The sequence below is a fragment of the Micromys minutus genome (genome assembly GCF_963924665.1).
Source record: "Micromys minutus genome assembly, chromosome: 4".
Lineage (NCBI taxonomy): Eukaryota > Metazoa > Chordata > Mammalia > Rodentia > Muridae > Micromys > Micromys minutus.
Genome location: NC_137973.1, coordinates 55,859,416 through 55,876,742, shown reverse-complemented (window position 1 = coordinate 55,876,742; position 17,327 = coordinate 55,859,416). Strand labels below are relative to the sequence as shown.

Below are 17,327 nucleotides of genomic sequence, written 5' to 3'. Positions count from 1 at the left end.
TATGAGAGTGTGTAGGAGTGTGTGTGTGTGTGTGTGTGTGTGTGTGTGTGTAGGAGTGTGTGTAAGAGTGTGTATGTATATATGAGAATGTGTAGGAGTGTGTGTATGTGTGTGCGTGTGTATGAGTGTGTGTAAGAGTGTGTGTGTGTATATGTGTGTGTATGTATGAGTGTGTGTTTAGGGGTATGTGTGTATGTGTGGGTGTGTGAAGTCAGGGTTAAATTTATAATTACCAGATCTCCAAGCCTTCTCCCTTACTTTCCACCAGTTATGTGATTCAATTGCCTTTCCTCTCCCATCCTCCTCTTAGATTCGAAGCCAGAGCAAAGCATCGGGCTCTGGGCTGCGTGTGGGGGATGAGGTGGTATCCATCAACGGTAACCCTTGTGCAGACCTTACTTACCCTGATGTCATCAAGCTCATGGAAAACATAACGGACTCCCTCCACTTGCTCATTAAAAGGTAAGGTAAATTTGTTGGAAGAATTATTTGTTTCTTGGAGTTACGTGGGACTGGTTCTAGGGTCCGTGACTGTCGTGGTCATGAGGAAACTGACGGTGATGTGTGGAATCCCAGGACAGGTACACCACAGTGTCTGAAAGCAAGCAGCGCCACTCAGTAGGACTTTCTGGCTACTTAAGAATTAACTTGAAAATCTTTGTTTCGGGTATTTCGTTGGAAAACTTAGATATTTTAGACCACATTTTTAGAAAGATCAGTGTATTAACCATAACATTACCTTTCCCAAGGTGAGGAGTTTCTATAAGTTAGGGATTATAATTCTTAGATCCTAAGATGAATTGAAAATGATTGCGCATCATATAGTGTCTAAGGCAATGACTTTTTATACAAAGATCAGGCCTCCAGGGGTGGGGCACAGAAAGCTTATAAGTGAATCTTCTCTGGTCAGGACTGCCAAGGAAACCGTATTTGGGTAGCAGGCTGGATAAAGACTTGGCACTATCAAAGCACTGCTTACAGTGTAGAAGACCCCTCACCCAGTGTTTTATTCAAGACCACATATGTGCAGTGCATGTACGAGTGCGTGTTCATTGTATGTAAACATTGCTCATTGTGTACAAGTTCCTTCTCTTCAAACTTTTAGGATCCTACAAACTCTATAACGTTGCCCTTTGCTTTTAAAAGTACCCAGTTAAAAAAGTAACTATTTAAAAACCAACCAAACAGAAACAAAACAAAAGCTATAGGAGGAATGTTACTCAGAGAACATACATTTGCCCCTATTCTGTGTAAGACTTCTAAACATTTGCAGTGTTCTAGCCCCACCCCCGTAAATAGTCTTCATATAAAGAAGGAATCAATCTTCTCTACTTTGTTCTCGTGTCTTGTCTTTGACTTAATGAGGCCAGTTTCTCTGGAACACTTGTCTGGGACACGTTCTTCTGGTTCCAGTTTCCTTTATGATATTATCACTGGAGGAAAAATTGGTTTAAAGCTCACTTAGGTTCCTACCCCAGTTTAGAAGCAAATAGACTTATTTTCTGCTGCCTTGAATAGGGAGTCTCATGTTTTGTTTCGTCTTCCTTTTAAGTACTTTAAATTTCTAAGATGCAGTTAATTGGGCTGGAGAAAGGGACTAGTGGTTAAAAGTACCTGTTGCTCTTGCATGAATATGAATTTGATTCTCAGAGCCCACATGGTGGCTCAAGACTTGCACTCCAAGGTGTAGGGGATCTGTTGCCCTCTTCTGACTTTCAGAGTCTCCAGGAATGAGTGTGGTACACATGTATACACACAGGCAAAACACACACACATAAAAAAATAAAATAAATCAGTCAACATTTTTAAAAGGGGAGTAGGTAATTCGTGGGATTCGAATGAAATATCCAGTCTCTGAGCCCCAGAGCAGCATCCCTGTGGACATCTGACCATGTTTCTAAAGCTCGGAGTCCTCCCTCACACGACAGTCACCTTCTTTAGTTGACTTAGTTACCCAGAGAGGGCTGACAAACCCTATTTAAAAACAAAATGAAACCCTGCTTTTTAATACCAAATCATTTTTGCCTTAGATTTTTGCTAAAATCACCAGAAATCATAAGCAAACGATTTTCTGATTGCACACATTGCAAGACTGAGTACCCGTGTGTATGTATCTACCTTTCATGTCTTTATAATTTTTATCTGCATATTTCCACTTCATTTCAGCTCCCAAAAAATATTAGCACTGGGCTTGTTTGCCTATATCCCAATCTATAAGGCTAGAATGAATTGGAACTACTCCCTTCTCAGAAGCATAATTGATGAATAAAATAAATAAAAGTTATTTATGCTATCTTCATCCCAAAGTCCCCTAGATTAAACATCTTGGGCTTTGGCAAGCTCAAATTTAGTTAAATGGAAGTATCTATCATTCCTACATAAGAATGAGGTACTGGACCTGCAGGCTCAGGCCTATGATCGAGACACTTGGGAGGCTATGGCAGGAGGATCTTTGGACTTGTAAGACCCTGTCTCAAAAAAGTAGAATGAAGAATGCCCTAATGTGCTACCAACATATTTTTAAAAGTACCATTTTTAAATAGCATATCATTATGAAGCTTTTCGGGTGACTTGCACAGAGAAAGCAACAACGGCTTTGATTTTTGTCGGGTTCTACCAAACATGTTGTTCATCGGCCTGAAATTCCACTTGCATAAAATTCTAGAGTAAATTTCTTGGAGTAGAAGAGAAGTAAGACCTCCGCCCCCCACCCTTGTGTGGATGATCCCTGCCCTAGTTAGGATATTCATCTCAAGGGAGCAAGAAGGAGAGAGAGAACTCTGGCTGCTTTGGACATGAACACGTATGGGAGATGAAGGCATGCCCTGCAGCTGTTCGGCGAATGACACGTTTCTCATATACGGACTTAAGAGTTCAGAGATTTAGAAAGACATTATTTGACTCCTGAACTGGTGTTGCTTCTCACAAACCCAAGACCTGACTGTGAACAGATGGGTTTGCCTCAGAGGAGACCGTGGAACGATAGCTCTGGTCTCCTGGGCAGAGGTAAAGAAACAGTCCGAGAACAAAGACTCTACAAGAAAAATGCTGCAAGCACACATAGAAGGGAAGATGCCTCAGCGTATGAGTACCCCATATGGCTTAGAATTCATCACTGCACAGAAAGGACGGCTCTTTTCACAGGCTGCAGTCCCAGTGCACCAAATTGGTCTTTGCTCAGGCAGGGGTCCACTCTGCTTCCTAGTGCTTAGAAGTGGGCTTCCGTTTCACCTTTCCAAGCATATACCATCTCTGAAAATTCTATTCCGGTTGATCTGAAGCTATGAGTGTGTCTATGAGACTCGATGATATCTACTCCACAGGACACTGACGTCCCTGTAGCAAACATAGTTTGTTGGAAAAACCCAATCTCAAATGGGGGACACACATAGCTACACCCTGTGCTTTTTTACAACCACGGCTGGGTTAAAGATGAGTTCGGATTTCAAAGCTTTCTTTGTGAGCATTTTTTCTTGTACTTGAAAGACAATCTTACCTCAAAGCTCTTGAACAGCCCTGTAGATGTTCCAGCAAGTTCTGTTTTCTAATATGTTGAAATTATTGGGAGACATCATGGAGGTTGGGGGAAATTCTCTGGCAGGTGGGACACATGCTGACTAACTGTGTGGGATTACTTTTGTGTGCAGACCCTCTAGTGGAACCAGTGAGACTTTGGATTCTGAAACAGAAAATACAAACCATCAGCATCCTACACATGAGGGGCCCGTGGAAAGTACCACCCTGCAGATCCAGCAAGCCACCAAAACCCAGAGCAAAGACTTCTTTCTTGCTCCAGTCCAGACTAGAGTTCCCCTCTCCGAAGACCAAGGAAATGCCTGGGGTAATGCAGAATGTGCAACAGAAGAACCAGTTCCCCAGATGCTCCGTTCCCAAGAAGGACACTTGGTAGAAGAGGTCATCTTAAGGAAGAAGGCAGAGGCAGGCCAGCCAGGCCATGTGGTTGAGCTACAGCTGTCCCTCTCAAAGGAAAGACAGCAATGCACCAGTGACCCTATAGTGACTCTCCAGGGAAATGAAACATTCAAGTCTCCAGACCCAGACTGGAGCTCACAACACGAGAGAACCGTCCACATAAATTCAATCCCTGCTTCCGAGGAAGCAGACACTTCTCTGACGTCCAGCACAACAGTCCAGACCTCCAGTGGCCGGGAGCTGAGAGTGACCCAGGGAAGAGACGCAGGAGGCACAGGGCTGCCTCAGGTTGAAGTGATTGTTGATTGCTCTGACAGGCAGCAGGCTGAAGGGTGCAGACTGCAGGCAGGAAGGGGGTGTGTGGCTTCTCCTGTGGAAGGAGGGCGGTCAGAAGCACCTCCTTCTCTGGTCTCCTTTACGGTCTCATCAGAAGGCACCGAGCAGGGAGAAGATCAGCGCTCGGGCAAGGATCACAGCAGACCACACAAGCACAGAGCAAAGCATGCACGTAAGTCCTACCGCGGGTTGGGGCAGATGTTAGGGGAGCTGGGATTTTAGTGTATTTTACTAGCTGGACTGTATGAGTTTTTAAAACAGATTTTTCTCGTGCCTTTTCACTATCTTTTAGCTTTGAATTAGTGCACAAAATAATAAATATAAACAGCGTGGAGAATATCAGTTTTTAAATTAGAAGAGGTAAATTTGAACTTCATATTAGACTTAAATTCTTTCATAAACTTTTTTAATACCTAAATGTATCTTTTATAAACTTTCTCTTATCAACGAAGATGCAGGGACTGCTAAAGAAATATGACATACGCCTCTTTTATTTGCTGAAGAATGTTACAGCATTTTGTGGTGAGATGCTTTAAGAGGATTGGAAGTAATGTGGACTCAGTTTAAATGGCAAAAACAATCCAGCCTCCTGAGAAGTGCCTTGAACGAGGTTTCCGCACTGATATTAAAAACAGAGCTTCATTTTGGAAATCTCTGCGGCTTGATGATGCTTGCAGAAGTGTTTGACAGACAAGGGCAAGTGTGAAGCCCAGCAGTTACACGATCCGATCCCTGCTGTTGTGTAAGCCTCACTAGGTGGCAGCTCACTTCACCACCTTCCAGACTCAAGTCTCCAGAGCCATGTGCCCACCAGGCAGCTCCGAGCTCTCTCATAGGAAATTTGCAAGGCCTCTGTTGTCGTTTTCTCTTATCTTGAGAACTAAGGTCACAAAAGGAATGAGGTCAAGAACCGAAGTTTAGGTGTATTATTAATTTTTTTCTTTCATATACACCGTTCCTTCTCTTTATTTCTACACACTGTAGAGCTGACTCGGAGGATGCGCAGGCTGATTGGTACTCAGTAGCTATGAGCTTGGGTACTCAGAGCAGTACATCGGCCTTCTAACCCCTGTCCTCTGGGTGTGTATCTTTAGCACAGCCATTTGTAGTTCTGATGGCATGTGCCGGGGGCCACTCCTTACGCTCTCCTTACCTCACATATATAGCATGTTAAACCTGAGTATTATGACAGAACGCGAGTGTTTCACATGGTGGCCGTGAGCAGTTGCTGCTGTCAATTTCCTAGCGGGCTGCACTACCACGAGTCAAAAAGGAGTCATATTTAATACTGGCCAGATTTTGGACTATTTTGTCTGCACAAAAGTTGGCCACCAGATAAATATCTGAATATTTATCTGTAAATTCTCTAAAATTATTTGTTCTTATCTTATCTTTTTGTTGTTGTTATTGAATTAACCAAGTCTGACTTTTAACAACAAAAACTAATTTCAATCATGAAATATCTAATTTTTTTCTGATATCTTCCTTTAACTCCAGATATGATAAATTTTATTTATAGATCGTACTCATTAAAGTGATTAAATTAATTAACTTGACATTAATTTGCTTTTTAATAATAAAATGAAAATATAAATTCCTGTCATTTTTAAACTGCCAAGTTATTTTGTAATGGCACAAGTGCTACAAAAGTTTCAATGTGAGTTTAAAAGACCTTAAGACATAATTTTAAAACTTTCCCAAAGTTTCTATTTATTCTTTCTGTAGCTTAAGCAGGATTATATTTACAGGAGCTCACAATAGTCTAGTACTCTGAAATACAGCTTAGTATTAATTCACTACCATCAATTATTAATTCAGTGTTGTGAGTTCATATTAATTCAGTAGCGCAATGGAAAGATTTGAGGCGGTTGTCAAAGTGAAAAAGAAGAAACTTATATATTTCAGTGCATTGCACTGAAGCATCCAGTTTTAACATTTTACTTTTAAATGTGCCAGGACAAAGTACATCCTGTTTGCAAAACATATTACGTTCCTAAATTATTTTCTTTTTAATACAATCGTAGCCTATTAACTGACCCTTCCAAGCCTATTTTTATCAAAGCTTAAGAATCTGGGTGTGTGTGGGGGAGGGTGATCTGTGTTCTAACTCAGCCTGTCTAAATCGGTATCGATGGGAGTAAATGGGACAAGATGTCATCCTGCGCGGTCTGTGCTATGCATCACCATTATATAAGTGCAAATTTGAAATGAAATCACAAGTGGTTTAGTGCTAGGTCACGTGCACTCGCAGAACACAAGGGGGCGGGGCAAGGGGGTGAATGAAAAAAGTCAATGACTTAGATCTCTTCACATTTCAGTGCCCAATTATAATGTGTCTTTATATATTTATTATTCATTTCCCCCATTGGGAATCAATTTCTTCACATTTCCCCTTGCATTCACTAATTCAGTACAATTTGTGTACTTTTCCTAGGGCTCAGGAGGAGTGAAAGTCTGTCTGAAAAGCAAGTGAAAGAAGCAAAGTCTAAATGCAAAAGCATCGCCCTCCTCCTAACGGATGCTCCCAACCCAAACTCCAAGGGGGTGTTGATGTTTAAGAAGCGGAGGCGGAGGGCCCGGAAGTACACCCTAGTCAGTTACGGGACTGGCGAGCTTGAGCGAGAGGAGGAGGAGGACCAGGAAGCAGGTGACAAGGACGAGATAAGTGACGTTGCATTTTTTGGAACCAGTGAGTCGGAAGTGGACGAAGAGTTACTGTCTGACATCGACGACAACACCCACGTGGTGAACTTTGATTGGGATTCTGGACTGGTGGACATTGAAAAGAGACTGAACCGAGGGGACAAGATGGAGATGTTGCCAGACACCACGGGCAAGGGAGCGCTCATGTTTGCCAAGAGGAGAGAGAGGATGGAACAGTTCACAGCCCAAAATGAAGAGGAGAAGACGGGTGGGGTGTCAGGCGGAGGACCAGATACCTTGCAGACGGACGGTCTGAGAACCATGACTTCTTATCAAAGAAAAGAAGAGTCGGTGAGAATGCAGAGCTCTGTGAGCGAAAGCTCCTTCCAGATGGGACGTAGTTTTGGCAGTGTGCCACAACAGAATGGCTTCAGTGGCGCGTCTGAGACAGCAGGGGCCCAGAGGATGATCCCTATGAACAGAACCGCCAAGCCTTTCCTGGGATCTATGAACCAGCCAGCAGCGCCATTCTCCCCAACGCGGAGTGTGAGAAGTCCCATTTCTGACTTCCCGGCTCCACCACCGTACTCTGCGGTCTCACCTCCACCGGAAGCCTTCTCCAGGGGGATATCAAGCCCAGTTGCTGGCCCAGCACAGCCGCCTCCATGGCCCCAGCCTGCTCCATGGTCACAACCGGCCTTCTATGATTCATCTGAGCAAATAGCTTCCCGTGATGAGAGGATCGCAGTGCCTGCCAAAAGAACGGGGATACTGCAGGAAGCCAAAAGACGAGGCACAACAAAACCCATGTTTACTTTCAAAGAAACCAAAGTGAGCCCCAACCCCGAACTCCTGTCACTTCTTCAAAATGCAGAAGGCAAGCGAGGCACTGGGGCTGGAGGGGACTCTGGGCCGGAAGAAGACTACCTCAGTTTAGGCGCAGAGGCTTGTAACTTCATGCAGAGTTCTGCCAAACAAAAGACCCCACCTCCTGTTGCTCCAAAGCCTGCAGTTAAGGCCTCCTCTTCCTCCCAACCAGTAGCGCCAGTTTCTCCAGTCTGGTCTCCAGGAGTGGCTCCAGCCCAGCGTCCTGCCTTCTCCACATCAAACCCACCGAACCCACCACAGGTCACAGCTGTGTCCTCCATCAAAATTGCTCAGCCTACTTGCGCTCCCGCTCGGCCTGCGAGTGCACTGAACCTGGCTGGTCCTTTTAAAGGTCCCCAAGCAGTAGTGGTCAGTCATAACTACACACCTAAGCCATCAGTACCCACACCCTTAGTAAATGCTGCTCCTGCTGGTACAGGGGGACCACCCAGTGAGCTACCTGGAATGAGTGGGAAAGGAGCCCAACTCTTCGCCAAAAGGCAGTCTAGGATGGAGAAGTATGTGGTGGATTCCGACACGGTGCAGGCCCACACAGCTCGGGCCCAGTCTCCCACTCCATCCCTGCCTGCCAGTTGGAAGTACTCCTCCAATGTCCGAGCACCCCCTCCTGTGGCCTACAATCCTATCCATTCCCCCTCTTACCCACTAGCTGCCATCAAGTCTCAGCCAGCGGGTGCCCAGGCCTCCAAGACGAGCAAGAAAAAGGGCAAGAAGCCCCTTAACACTTTGGATGTCATGAAACACCAACCGTACCAGCTCAACGCATCTTTGTTTACCTTTCAACCCCCTGATTCAAAAGATGGCTTCCCTCAAAAGTCAATGGCCAAGGTCAGTCCAGCCCCAGTCATGAAGCAAGCCCTTCCTCCCCGGCAGGCGGATGTGGGCTCTCCCACAAACGCGCAGGCGTCATCTGTCTACTCGGTACCTGCCTACACCTCTCAGCCCAACTTCTTTGCGGAGGCCACCTCACCAGTCAGCGCATCCCCGGTACCTGTGAGTGTTCCCACCTCTCCAAAGCAAGAATCGACCTCCACATCCTATTTTGTGGCTCCAAGGCCGAAGTTCTCAGCCAAGAAGAGCGGTGTCACAGTTCAGGTGTGGAAACCGTCGGTTGTGGAAGAGTGATCTTGTAGCTGAAGTTGGGTGTCCACTTAGCTTGAAATGAATCGTTTGCAGTGTTGAGTCCCCAAGAATGCTTAGCAGATCCTCACCCTACTTAATCTCAGATATACTTACCTCCCAATCTGGGTCCAAGAAGCAGAATAATATGTTTTTGGGTCAAAACCCCAACTCAGTTCGACTTCAAATATATTTCATTTCTTTGCACACTTCAAAGTATCTGTGATATCCCAAAATAGGCATGTGCCGATACATTATGTAAGCAGGATACTTAGGATTTATGTTTTAGCTGTAAGACAGTAATCAGTATAACCAAGCTCGGCGACACAGCCTTTATGTAATACACCAGCTGTGCTCCCATAGTGAGGAGTGGGTGCCATGAACAAATGGTGACTGGGATCCCCTGCAAATCATTCTTTAGCTCTATTTCCGGAAATAGAAATCTCTCAAGGGCAGGAACGGCTCAGTTACTTCAGACGCCTGGTTGCTGCCGCAGAGAAGGTACTCAGAGGCTTGTTGGGGTTTGTGTAGCTTAGCAATAGGTTGTAAGGAGGATCTTAGGCACAGCGCGCTTACAAGATGTCCTCACGTACATTGGCTTACTTCAGAAGACACATTTGAAGTGATTAGCATCGGGAGAGAAATCCTGTTATCTTTAGAAATGGGTTCCTGTGGTCTTTCCCGGTCTCTTAAGGAACCATTGAGTGCAGCTCCTGTTGCCCATGAAGGTGCTGAGGCAAAGGGTAGCACAGTGGGATGCAGTACCAGAGGAGAGTGGACATAAAGTAACACGTAACACGTGGCTATGGTTTTACTCTGAGAAGCCACACAGTCCGGGACAGAAGGGATACTGACCACAGGAGTTGGCGCATGCAGACAAAGAGAGAACCACTGAGAGCCTCTCTAGGTGACCTCACAGGTTTTTTTTCCTCGTGTTCAATTTGCTCTTTGACAAGTGCTTCCTCCACTGTCCCTTGCAATTTCTATTCTTGCACCTTTATTTTCTTATTTATATTTGATGAACCAGCATAGTTTGAACAAGGTTACCTTGTAAATTTGGATTGGTTACACACCATGCGGTCAGCCAGCTGGCCATGAGGTTAATAATGTTACCAATGGAAGACCTGAAGACCTTTCTCAGATCTATTTTAAGTCTGAGTGTAACCAGCCATGGAAAATATTCCATGTAAGTTAGTGGAAGGAAGTGCAAAGAATCAGGACGGCTCAGGGGGAAACCCACTTTGCACAGGCGATGTCTAGAGACTTCATGTAAAGACTTTACTGCTTTGAGGGCGCAAAGCACCATTTTGGTCTCAAGATGTCTGTGTTCCTGTCTTCTGCTGCCAAGGCCCTTCTGCTGTATTCCACTATTCTATTAAAATACTACCTTCTTCTTTATCTGTTCCTTGTATGTGTTTTTTAAAGGTGTCGTGTATGACTTTGCTCTGATCTTAATCATTTCTCTAATATTTCTCTTATAGCATCTAACTTTCCCTTTGGAGAGCACCTATTTCTTATTCGGGGAGCATCCACTGTGAAACTCTCAGTTTCAGGTATTCCCAAAACATACTGAGCAATGGGACAGACCACACACTGCTTTTCTCTCTATAGCCACGCCCCTCCCCATTGCATGTGGTAAAGGTAAAACCACAGGGAGTGATTTTGTCTCTATTTGTCTTTATGGAGATCAATTAGGAAGATTCTTGTAGGATACAGGGGGCAGTCTCTTATACATTAATACTTGTGCCATTCACTCTGTGTGTATGTGTGTGTGTGTTTTCTTCATACAAAACACAAAAATAATGTAATTTTTTATAACTTTGCTTTTTTTTTTTTTGAGTTAGGGTTTCTCTGTATAGCCCTGGCTATTCAGGAACTCACTCTGTAGACCAGGCTGGCCTTCAACTCGAAGATCCACCTACATCTGCCTCCTGAGTACTGGGATTCAAGGTGTGCACAATCATGGTGTGGCATAACTTTGCATCCTGACAGCATAAGTTAGACGAAAGACAAAGAGCTTATATGGGTGCTCTGCCACACAGCCAATGGGTGGTAATTCTGAAATCATTGGTTCGAAAGTACCCTTATTCATAGTGACTCAAAAGTGCCCGAAGTTATGCAGTGGTTTGTGGCATGCAGCAATGAGCAGAGCCTTAGTCTGTTTCCTGTTGGCAGGTGGTATTAGCAGTGACACTATTTGCATTCATAACCAAAGACATGGCCACTACACCTACGTCATGTTTTTGTTTTTGTTTTTTTTTAATCCAGAGACTAGGGTGTAGACAGATCTCTAAGGGATATGCTAAAAGCATACAGACACGGTGAGTACAGATTTTATCAGAAGGTAGCAGAGCCTCATCCAGGACTACATGGTCCATGGGTATTGAATTCTCCAAGAGACTAAGCATGGGGCAGAAAAGACTGAGCCAACTCTCTGAGGAAGATGGGCTTTTCTCCTCCAGGGATCTGCACGCGCCACCCCTCAGTTGGATTAGGGCATGGATGGCAGTGTGGTAGGTAGGTTAGAACTCCGGCTCTAATTACTGCTATATCCACTTTTAAATCTGAGTCCTGTCTTTGCTTTAGGTGAAGGTTGATGGGGTAGTTGGTTGGCTAGGTGGGGAGTCTAGAAGAAGTTTCCTTTTTTTTCTTTCCTCTTTTATTTTCCTTTGGTTGGTTTTGCTTTGCTCCTTGCCTCTTCCCATCACCTTTACTAATTCATGAAGTATTGATTTCTGTTGTCAACAACAGAATCCCCCGGGGTGCCTTGTATTGCGGAAGAACTGTGCCCAGAGGAATCCACTGCTTGCTTTATCCACCCAGGTAATCCCAGCCAAGTACTGGCTGAAGGACTATGCCAACTTCTCCTTCTGAGAGGCTTCTCCTTTACACTGCCTCAAGCATCTCTTTCCAGCAGGAACAGGGTGATGTGAGAGGAGCACACAATGTGGAAGACTCTAGGAGGCGGGCAGGAAGTATGTTAACACAAAGCTAGCATTCCCCCAGGTTTTATGGGGGAACTACATTGACCTAAGAACACCCACTAGCCTATCTCTAATCCTCTGGCAATAAATGAGTTCTGTTTTGGAGAGGATCAAACACAGCAGATGCATTTAGACTACCCAGTGTCACATCTTTAGAGCTATGTTTTACAATGCACATTTGGGTGATCATTCTGGGATGTGTCAACTGATATTATTTATAGTGATTGTTGACAACACGCATCTATAATCTCACTTAACGTGCACAAGAAGGAACTGATTGTAAGCAGGGGGGAAACATGTGTACATTACAAATAGTTACGTAACATGGCTGATGTCTTTTATTCTAGAGCAGTGCTTCTCAACCTTCCCAATGCTGCGCCCCTTTAATGCAGTTCCTCATGGTATGGTGACTCCCCAAACATAAAATTATCCTGTTGTTACTTCATAGCTATAATTCTGGCTACTGTTATGAATTGTAATGTAAATATCTAGTATGAGAATATCTGATATGCGACCCCTCCGAAAGGGTCCTTGGATTCCCCCAGGTTGAGAGCCGCTCTTGTAGCCAGTGCCAACTTCTCTCAGTGTAGAACAGCTGCAGAGCATCAGTAGTCACATCTGTCAAAACCGATTCTCCTTTAAAGGCATGAATGGGTACAGGAGGCTGCTCTCCTGTTTGCAGTCACTGGGAGTAATGGTGTTTGCTTACCTCTGGAAGCGCAAAGCTCTCTGACACCGCCAATAAAGCCTATTTTGAGCACCAGACTCAGTGCTTCAGGGGACGTCGCTCTGATCATTCAGCACCCACATCCCAAGGTGAGCTCCCCTGTGTCAGCTCTGCCCTCTCAGGAGTCCCCACCAGCCAGACAGGAAGGGCTTTGAAACCAAGGTCACCAAGAAGCGGGACTGTTTTCTGAAAGGCTCAATTCTTTACGTGCTTTCAGAAGGAAGCAAGGAGTACATGCTGAACTCACCTGGAACCAGAGTTGTTGAGTCTGTTTTTAAAAGTTTTACTGTATGTGTGTTCATGAGGAAAGTATGTGAATTCCAACAATCAATATTCCCAGAAACACTGACCCTTGCTGGTCTTATGTCCCATCTCACTGGGCTCTGGGGAAACACAAAGATCTTTGTTAACACTTCAAAGCTGCTGGAGGAGCCAACAAGTATTCTGGGAAAATTCCAAGTTGGAATTCTTCTCTTGACTTCCTACCAGAGTTGGCTTCCAGCCACAAAGCAGACCAGGAAATTCCCATAAGACCCGAACAGCAAGGAAATTGCAGGATGGCCAGACATCACATACCACCCGGCGAGCTTCCATTCCCGAGAGCACCGAAATGCAACTGTTTCTTTGACCAATCAAGTCAATTTCTGAAATGTTTAAAGAGTGTGTCCATGTGATGTGTGCTCACAGATCCACCACTTGGTGCTCAGGAATCAAAGAACCTCTCAGAGGCAATTGAATGGAGAGAATTTTAACCTTAATCTTGTCGAATCTGGAGTTAAGGGTGTGTTCGGGCATGTAGATGCAGGTCCCCAGGTCACCCAGATAGCTGTGAGAAAAGAAGTCAATCTGTGAAACAGTTCTCATATTACTAATTTGGTTCGAAGATCAACACCTAACAGAGTACAATTGGGGGAGGGGTCTTTTTTTATTTCTTTCTTGATCTGTTTATCTACATCCAGTGTGGTTTATCACTGCCAAAATGTCAGTTTAGAGTCCCTAAGCACAGTCACACCCCTCCCCCACCAAGACCTTTTCTTCAACCTCCCTCCTTCCTGCCTCTGCCAATGGGAGCACTCAGAAATGTTCAAAGCATACTGCAGAGTTCTGATCCCCCAGTTCTGCCTCCTCTGCTCCATAAGAAAGGTCCCTGGTATGTGCAAGAGAAACAGTTTCAAGTCAAAGGGTAGTAGCTGGCCCTGCATGAAAAAGAAATGTGCCTCGTAGGAAGAAACAGAAAGTGCTCTTCTTGGAAGTTGACATCAAAGAGTGCAGTGTTGTGTTCTGCTTGATGGGGAGGGGGTGACATTCTGACACACTGGACAACCCTGAATGAAGACTTGCAGTCCCTATCAGGATGTGAGTTAGGGACAGAAGCTGGGGCAGCCATTCACACAGTTTCAAAGCTTCTGAGGGCTAGAGTGTAGGCAGAGGGTAGGAGGGACAATTCACTTACTAATCATCTTCTGTGGATATTTTACATAAACTGTGATGAGAAGACTTGTCTTTTCAAAGAAACGTTAGCGCTGAATCAGCTGAGTGTCTTTCCTGCAATATCCTTTTGACCGGAGGTCCAGGTAAAGGAGGTAGCATTTTTGTACCCATTAAAGGGACTGTAGATGGAATTCCTAGGCACAAAGGCTAGAGACCTTGCCCTAGGCAGTACCCTGCGAGCTAGCAAGCCTTGAAGAACTCAGTGTGTGCTTTCTTTCTTAACCAGCCACACTACATTTACTCTTGGATTTACCCTGAGAAGGAAGGTGTTTTTCTACTTTATGGAGCACCTAAAATTCACAATGGTTAATAATATATCAAATAGAAACTTAAACAGGGAACATTAAAAAAAAAAAAAAAAAAACTTGCCCTCTCTGCTTGCCCCGTTGGCAGATGTCTATCATTTAGATCTACCAGCAAAACTCTGAGATGGTTTTGTTCTTTCTTGGGTACAAAAGACTTAGTGTAGCTTTTGTGCAGGTTCTGAGCTTTGAAGGGTGGGTGAGGGTAATTTATCTGCCTGCTGGCCAAGCCCTGTACTCTCCATACGTGGCTACACTGTTTCCACCCTATGTTCTCACTCGGAAAGACCTGCTAGTTGTCTGTTGGGCAAGCAAATTTATCATCAAGTTCCCTGTGCTGGACAAATAACTTTGGATACAATGAGTGGGCCTAGGAAGGACCCTTACATCATAAGACAGGTCATAAACTTACATACTATGATAGCTTGACAAAAATGGAGTTTTATAAGTTGGGGGAAAAGAAGAAAGAAAGAAAAGATGGCTCTGACAGCGAGTTTGTGTGACAGGGTTACATTCACTGGCAAGGCAAGGGATGCCATTTAGAAACTGGAATCGGGGCTGGAGATGTAGCTCAGTGGAAGATCACTTGCCTAGCATGTGTGAGGCCCTGGAAGAAAAAAGTAAAATAAAATAGAAACACAATAAAACCTGAGAAAGGGGGTTGGTGATGCAGCGGGGTGCACAAGAAGAAATGCAGACTAAACAAAGGGACCATCCCTTGGCTTTTTTGTACCCCCCCCCATCCTACTATAGGTAATTACAAAGAAGTTCCCCCCCTTAAATTAGATATATTTTACTTACACTTCAAATGTTATCTCCTTTCTGGTTTTCCCCTCCATAAGCCCCGGATCCCATTCCCCTCCCCCTGCTTCTATGAGAGTGCTCCTCTACCCACTTACCTCCTTCTGCCTCCCCATCCTGACATTCCTCTACACTGGGACATCAAGCCTTGGCAAGACCAAGGGCTTCTAAGAAATTTCTTATTAGTCACCAAACTTGGGTTACTTTAAACCCATGACTTTGGGAATCTTAACAGTAATGCTAAGCAGACTAGGAATGTGAGACTCACCAGTTTTCAGTGTTTCAAAGAACACAAGTAGTTATCACTGGAATCTGTGAGAGTGACACTTCCAGTTGAGGCAGCAGCCACCCTGGATGTACATGGAGGGATCAATCTTTCCTGCCTTTCAGACCCCTTGGAAGATTCCCCCAACACAGACAACTATTTCTGTCTTAGTTAGGTTTACTATTGCTGTGATGAAACACCATGACCAAAAGCAAGTTGGGGACGAAAGGGTTTATACGGCTTTCCTGTCCACTTTCTTGACCATCATTGAAGGAGGTCAGGACAGGAACTCAAATAGAACAGGAGCTGATACAGAGGCTATGGATGCATGCTGCTTACCGGCTTGCTCACCTGATTGCTTTATAGAACTCAGGACCAGCAGCCCGGGGGTGGAATGGCTGGACTCCTCCATCAATCACTAGTTAAAAATAATACCCTACAGGCTTGCCTGCAGCCCAGTCATCTGGGGGCATTTTTGTTTTTAATTGAGGCCTCATCCCCTCAAATGACTCTAGCCTGTGTCAGGTTCATAAAATTAGCCAGCACAGTTTCTGGCTACCATAGAGCACAACTTACAATTCAAGAAAGTGTGCTAGACAGGATCCTTCAAACTTCCAGACCTTACAGCTTCATGTGTTATCAGACTGTGCTCATTGCTACCAGGACCACTGAGGACCAAGAGAAAACTGGGAGCTGTAAGAAAGAAAGAAAACCCTCAAACTGAGTGACGATAACACCAAGTAACAACATTTCACCCAAATTAGTGAATTAAACAGAAGTTGTGATTTGGAGTAGGGTGTTGCTCAACAGAGCAGCATTTGTCCAGCAAGTATGAGATTGCAGGTTCCTTCCCTAATGTTTATTTAGGATGATCAAAAGATAATCAACTCTTAAGTAAATTCCATGCGGGATTGCCTGAGATGATGCAAACATTCTCTAAGCACACAGAAGCCCTTCCTCTCTCTTTATGTATGAGATAGAGTCCCACTTGTATTCCCCATTCTGACAGGACCCACCTCCCATTCATTCACCACAGCTCATTGTCCCCAGGCCTGCTGCAGCTCCCTGTGAGGACAAAGGGTCAATGACCCGACCTGTTTTGCAGTAGGTGATCTTGCCTGAGAGGTAGGGTTGCTTTCCACAAACAGACTGAAATCTAGGTCTCCACAGAGCCAGCCCTAAGGGCCTGGGAAGGCATAAACACAGTCTCAGAAGCCATGCAGAGAGGGACTTAATGTCACCACCGCCCAAGGAAGTTTTGTGGGTTTTCCGGGTACTTCTAGAATGTTTATGAGTCAGAAGCAGAGGTCGGAGCTCAGAAAACTTGACCTTTAAAAGAATCACAAAACAAGCTTCGATTTGGAAGTTTTGTTCAGATACCAAATACTTTTTATTTCAAATATAACTAAACAGACATAGCTTAGCTTTTCATGTGTGACATCTATTACAGTTCGAAACAAAACAAAACTGGGCCCCAAATAGCCAAACCCAAAAAGCCACAACTGGGTCTTGAATTGATTTACCCTTGGCCATTTTTCTTCTAGTGCTATTTCAAATGTGTAAACTCCACCTTAAGATTCACAATAAAATAAGCCGGACCTAGATACACCAGGTGGCAGATTAAGGCATGAATCTGCCATTTCTCGTTTTCTGCTTTTCACACTTAGCACCCAAGGATGGTGGCCTGAATACCTGGCCTACTCATTAATGTTTGGATATGGCTAACTAATTCTTCACAGTAGCCTAATGTAAGCTCCATAGATGCTTTGACTTGAATTAGGAAATTCTTCCTGAAGCCAGCATAATAGTGCACACTGGTATATGGGAGGTGAAGACAG

The 17,327-nt window shown here is 44.5% G+C and overlaps 1 protein-coding gene across 3 annotated transcripts in view; it reads left to right on the top strand.

Annotated features, from left to right (window-relative positions):
• SYNPO2 (synaptopodin 2) overlaps positions 1-17,327 on the top strand; it is a gene marked incomplete at its 5' end in the record, with an annotated part of 149,014 nt that overhangs the window by 107,215 nt on the left and 24,472 nt on the right. The window contains 3 exons of one of the 3 annotated variants that reach the window (XM_080916154.1): positions 311-462; positions 3,648-4,441; positions 6,704-8,895. In XM_080916154.1, the coding sequence (XP_080772280.1) occupies positions 311-462; positions 3,648-4,441; positions 6,704-8,895 (3,138 nt within the window). Of the gene's footprint in view, positions 1-310; positions 463-3,647; positions 4,442-6,703; positions 10,318-17,327 lie in introns of those variants that run through there. The other 2 variants (XM_080916152.1, XM_080916153.1) reach the window with 2 other exon arrangements.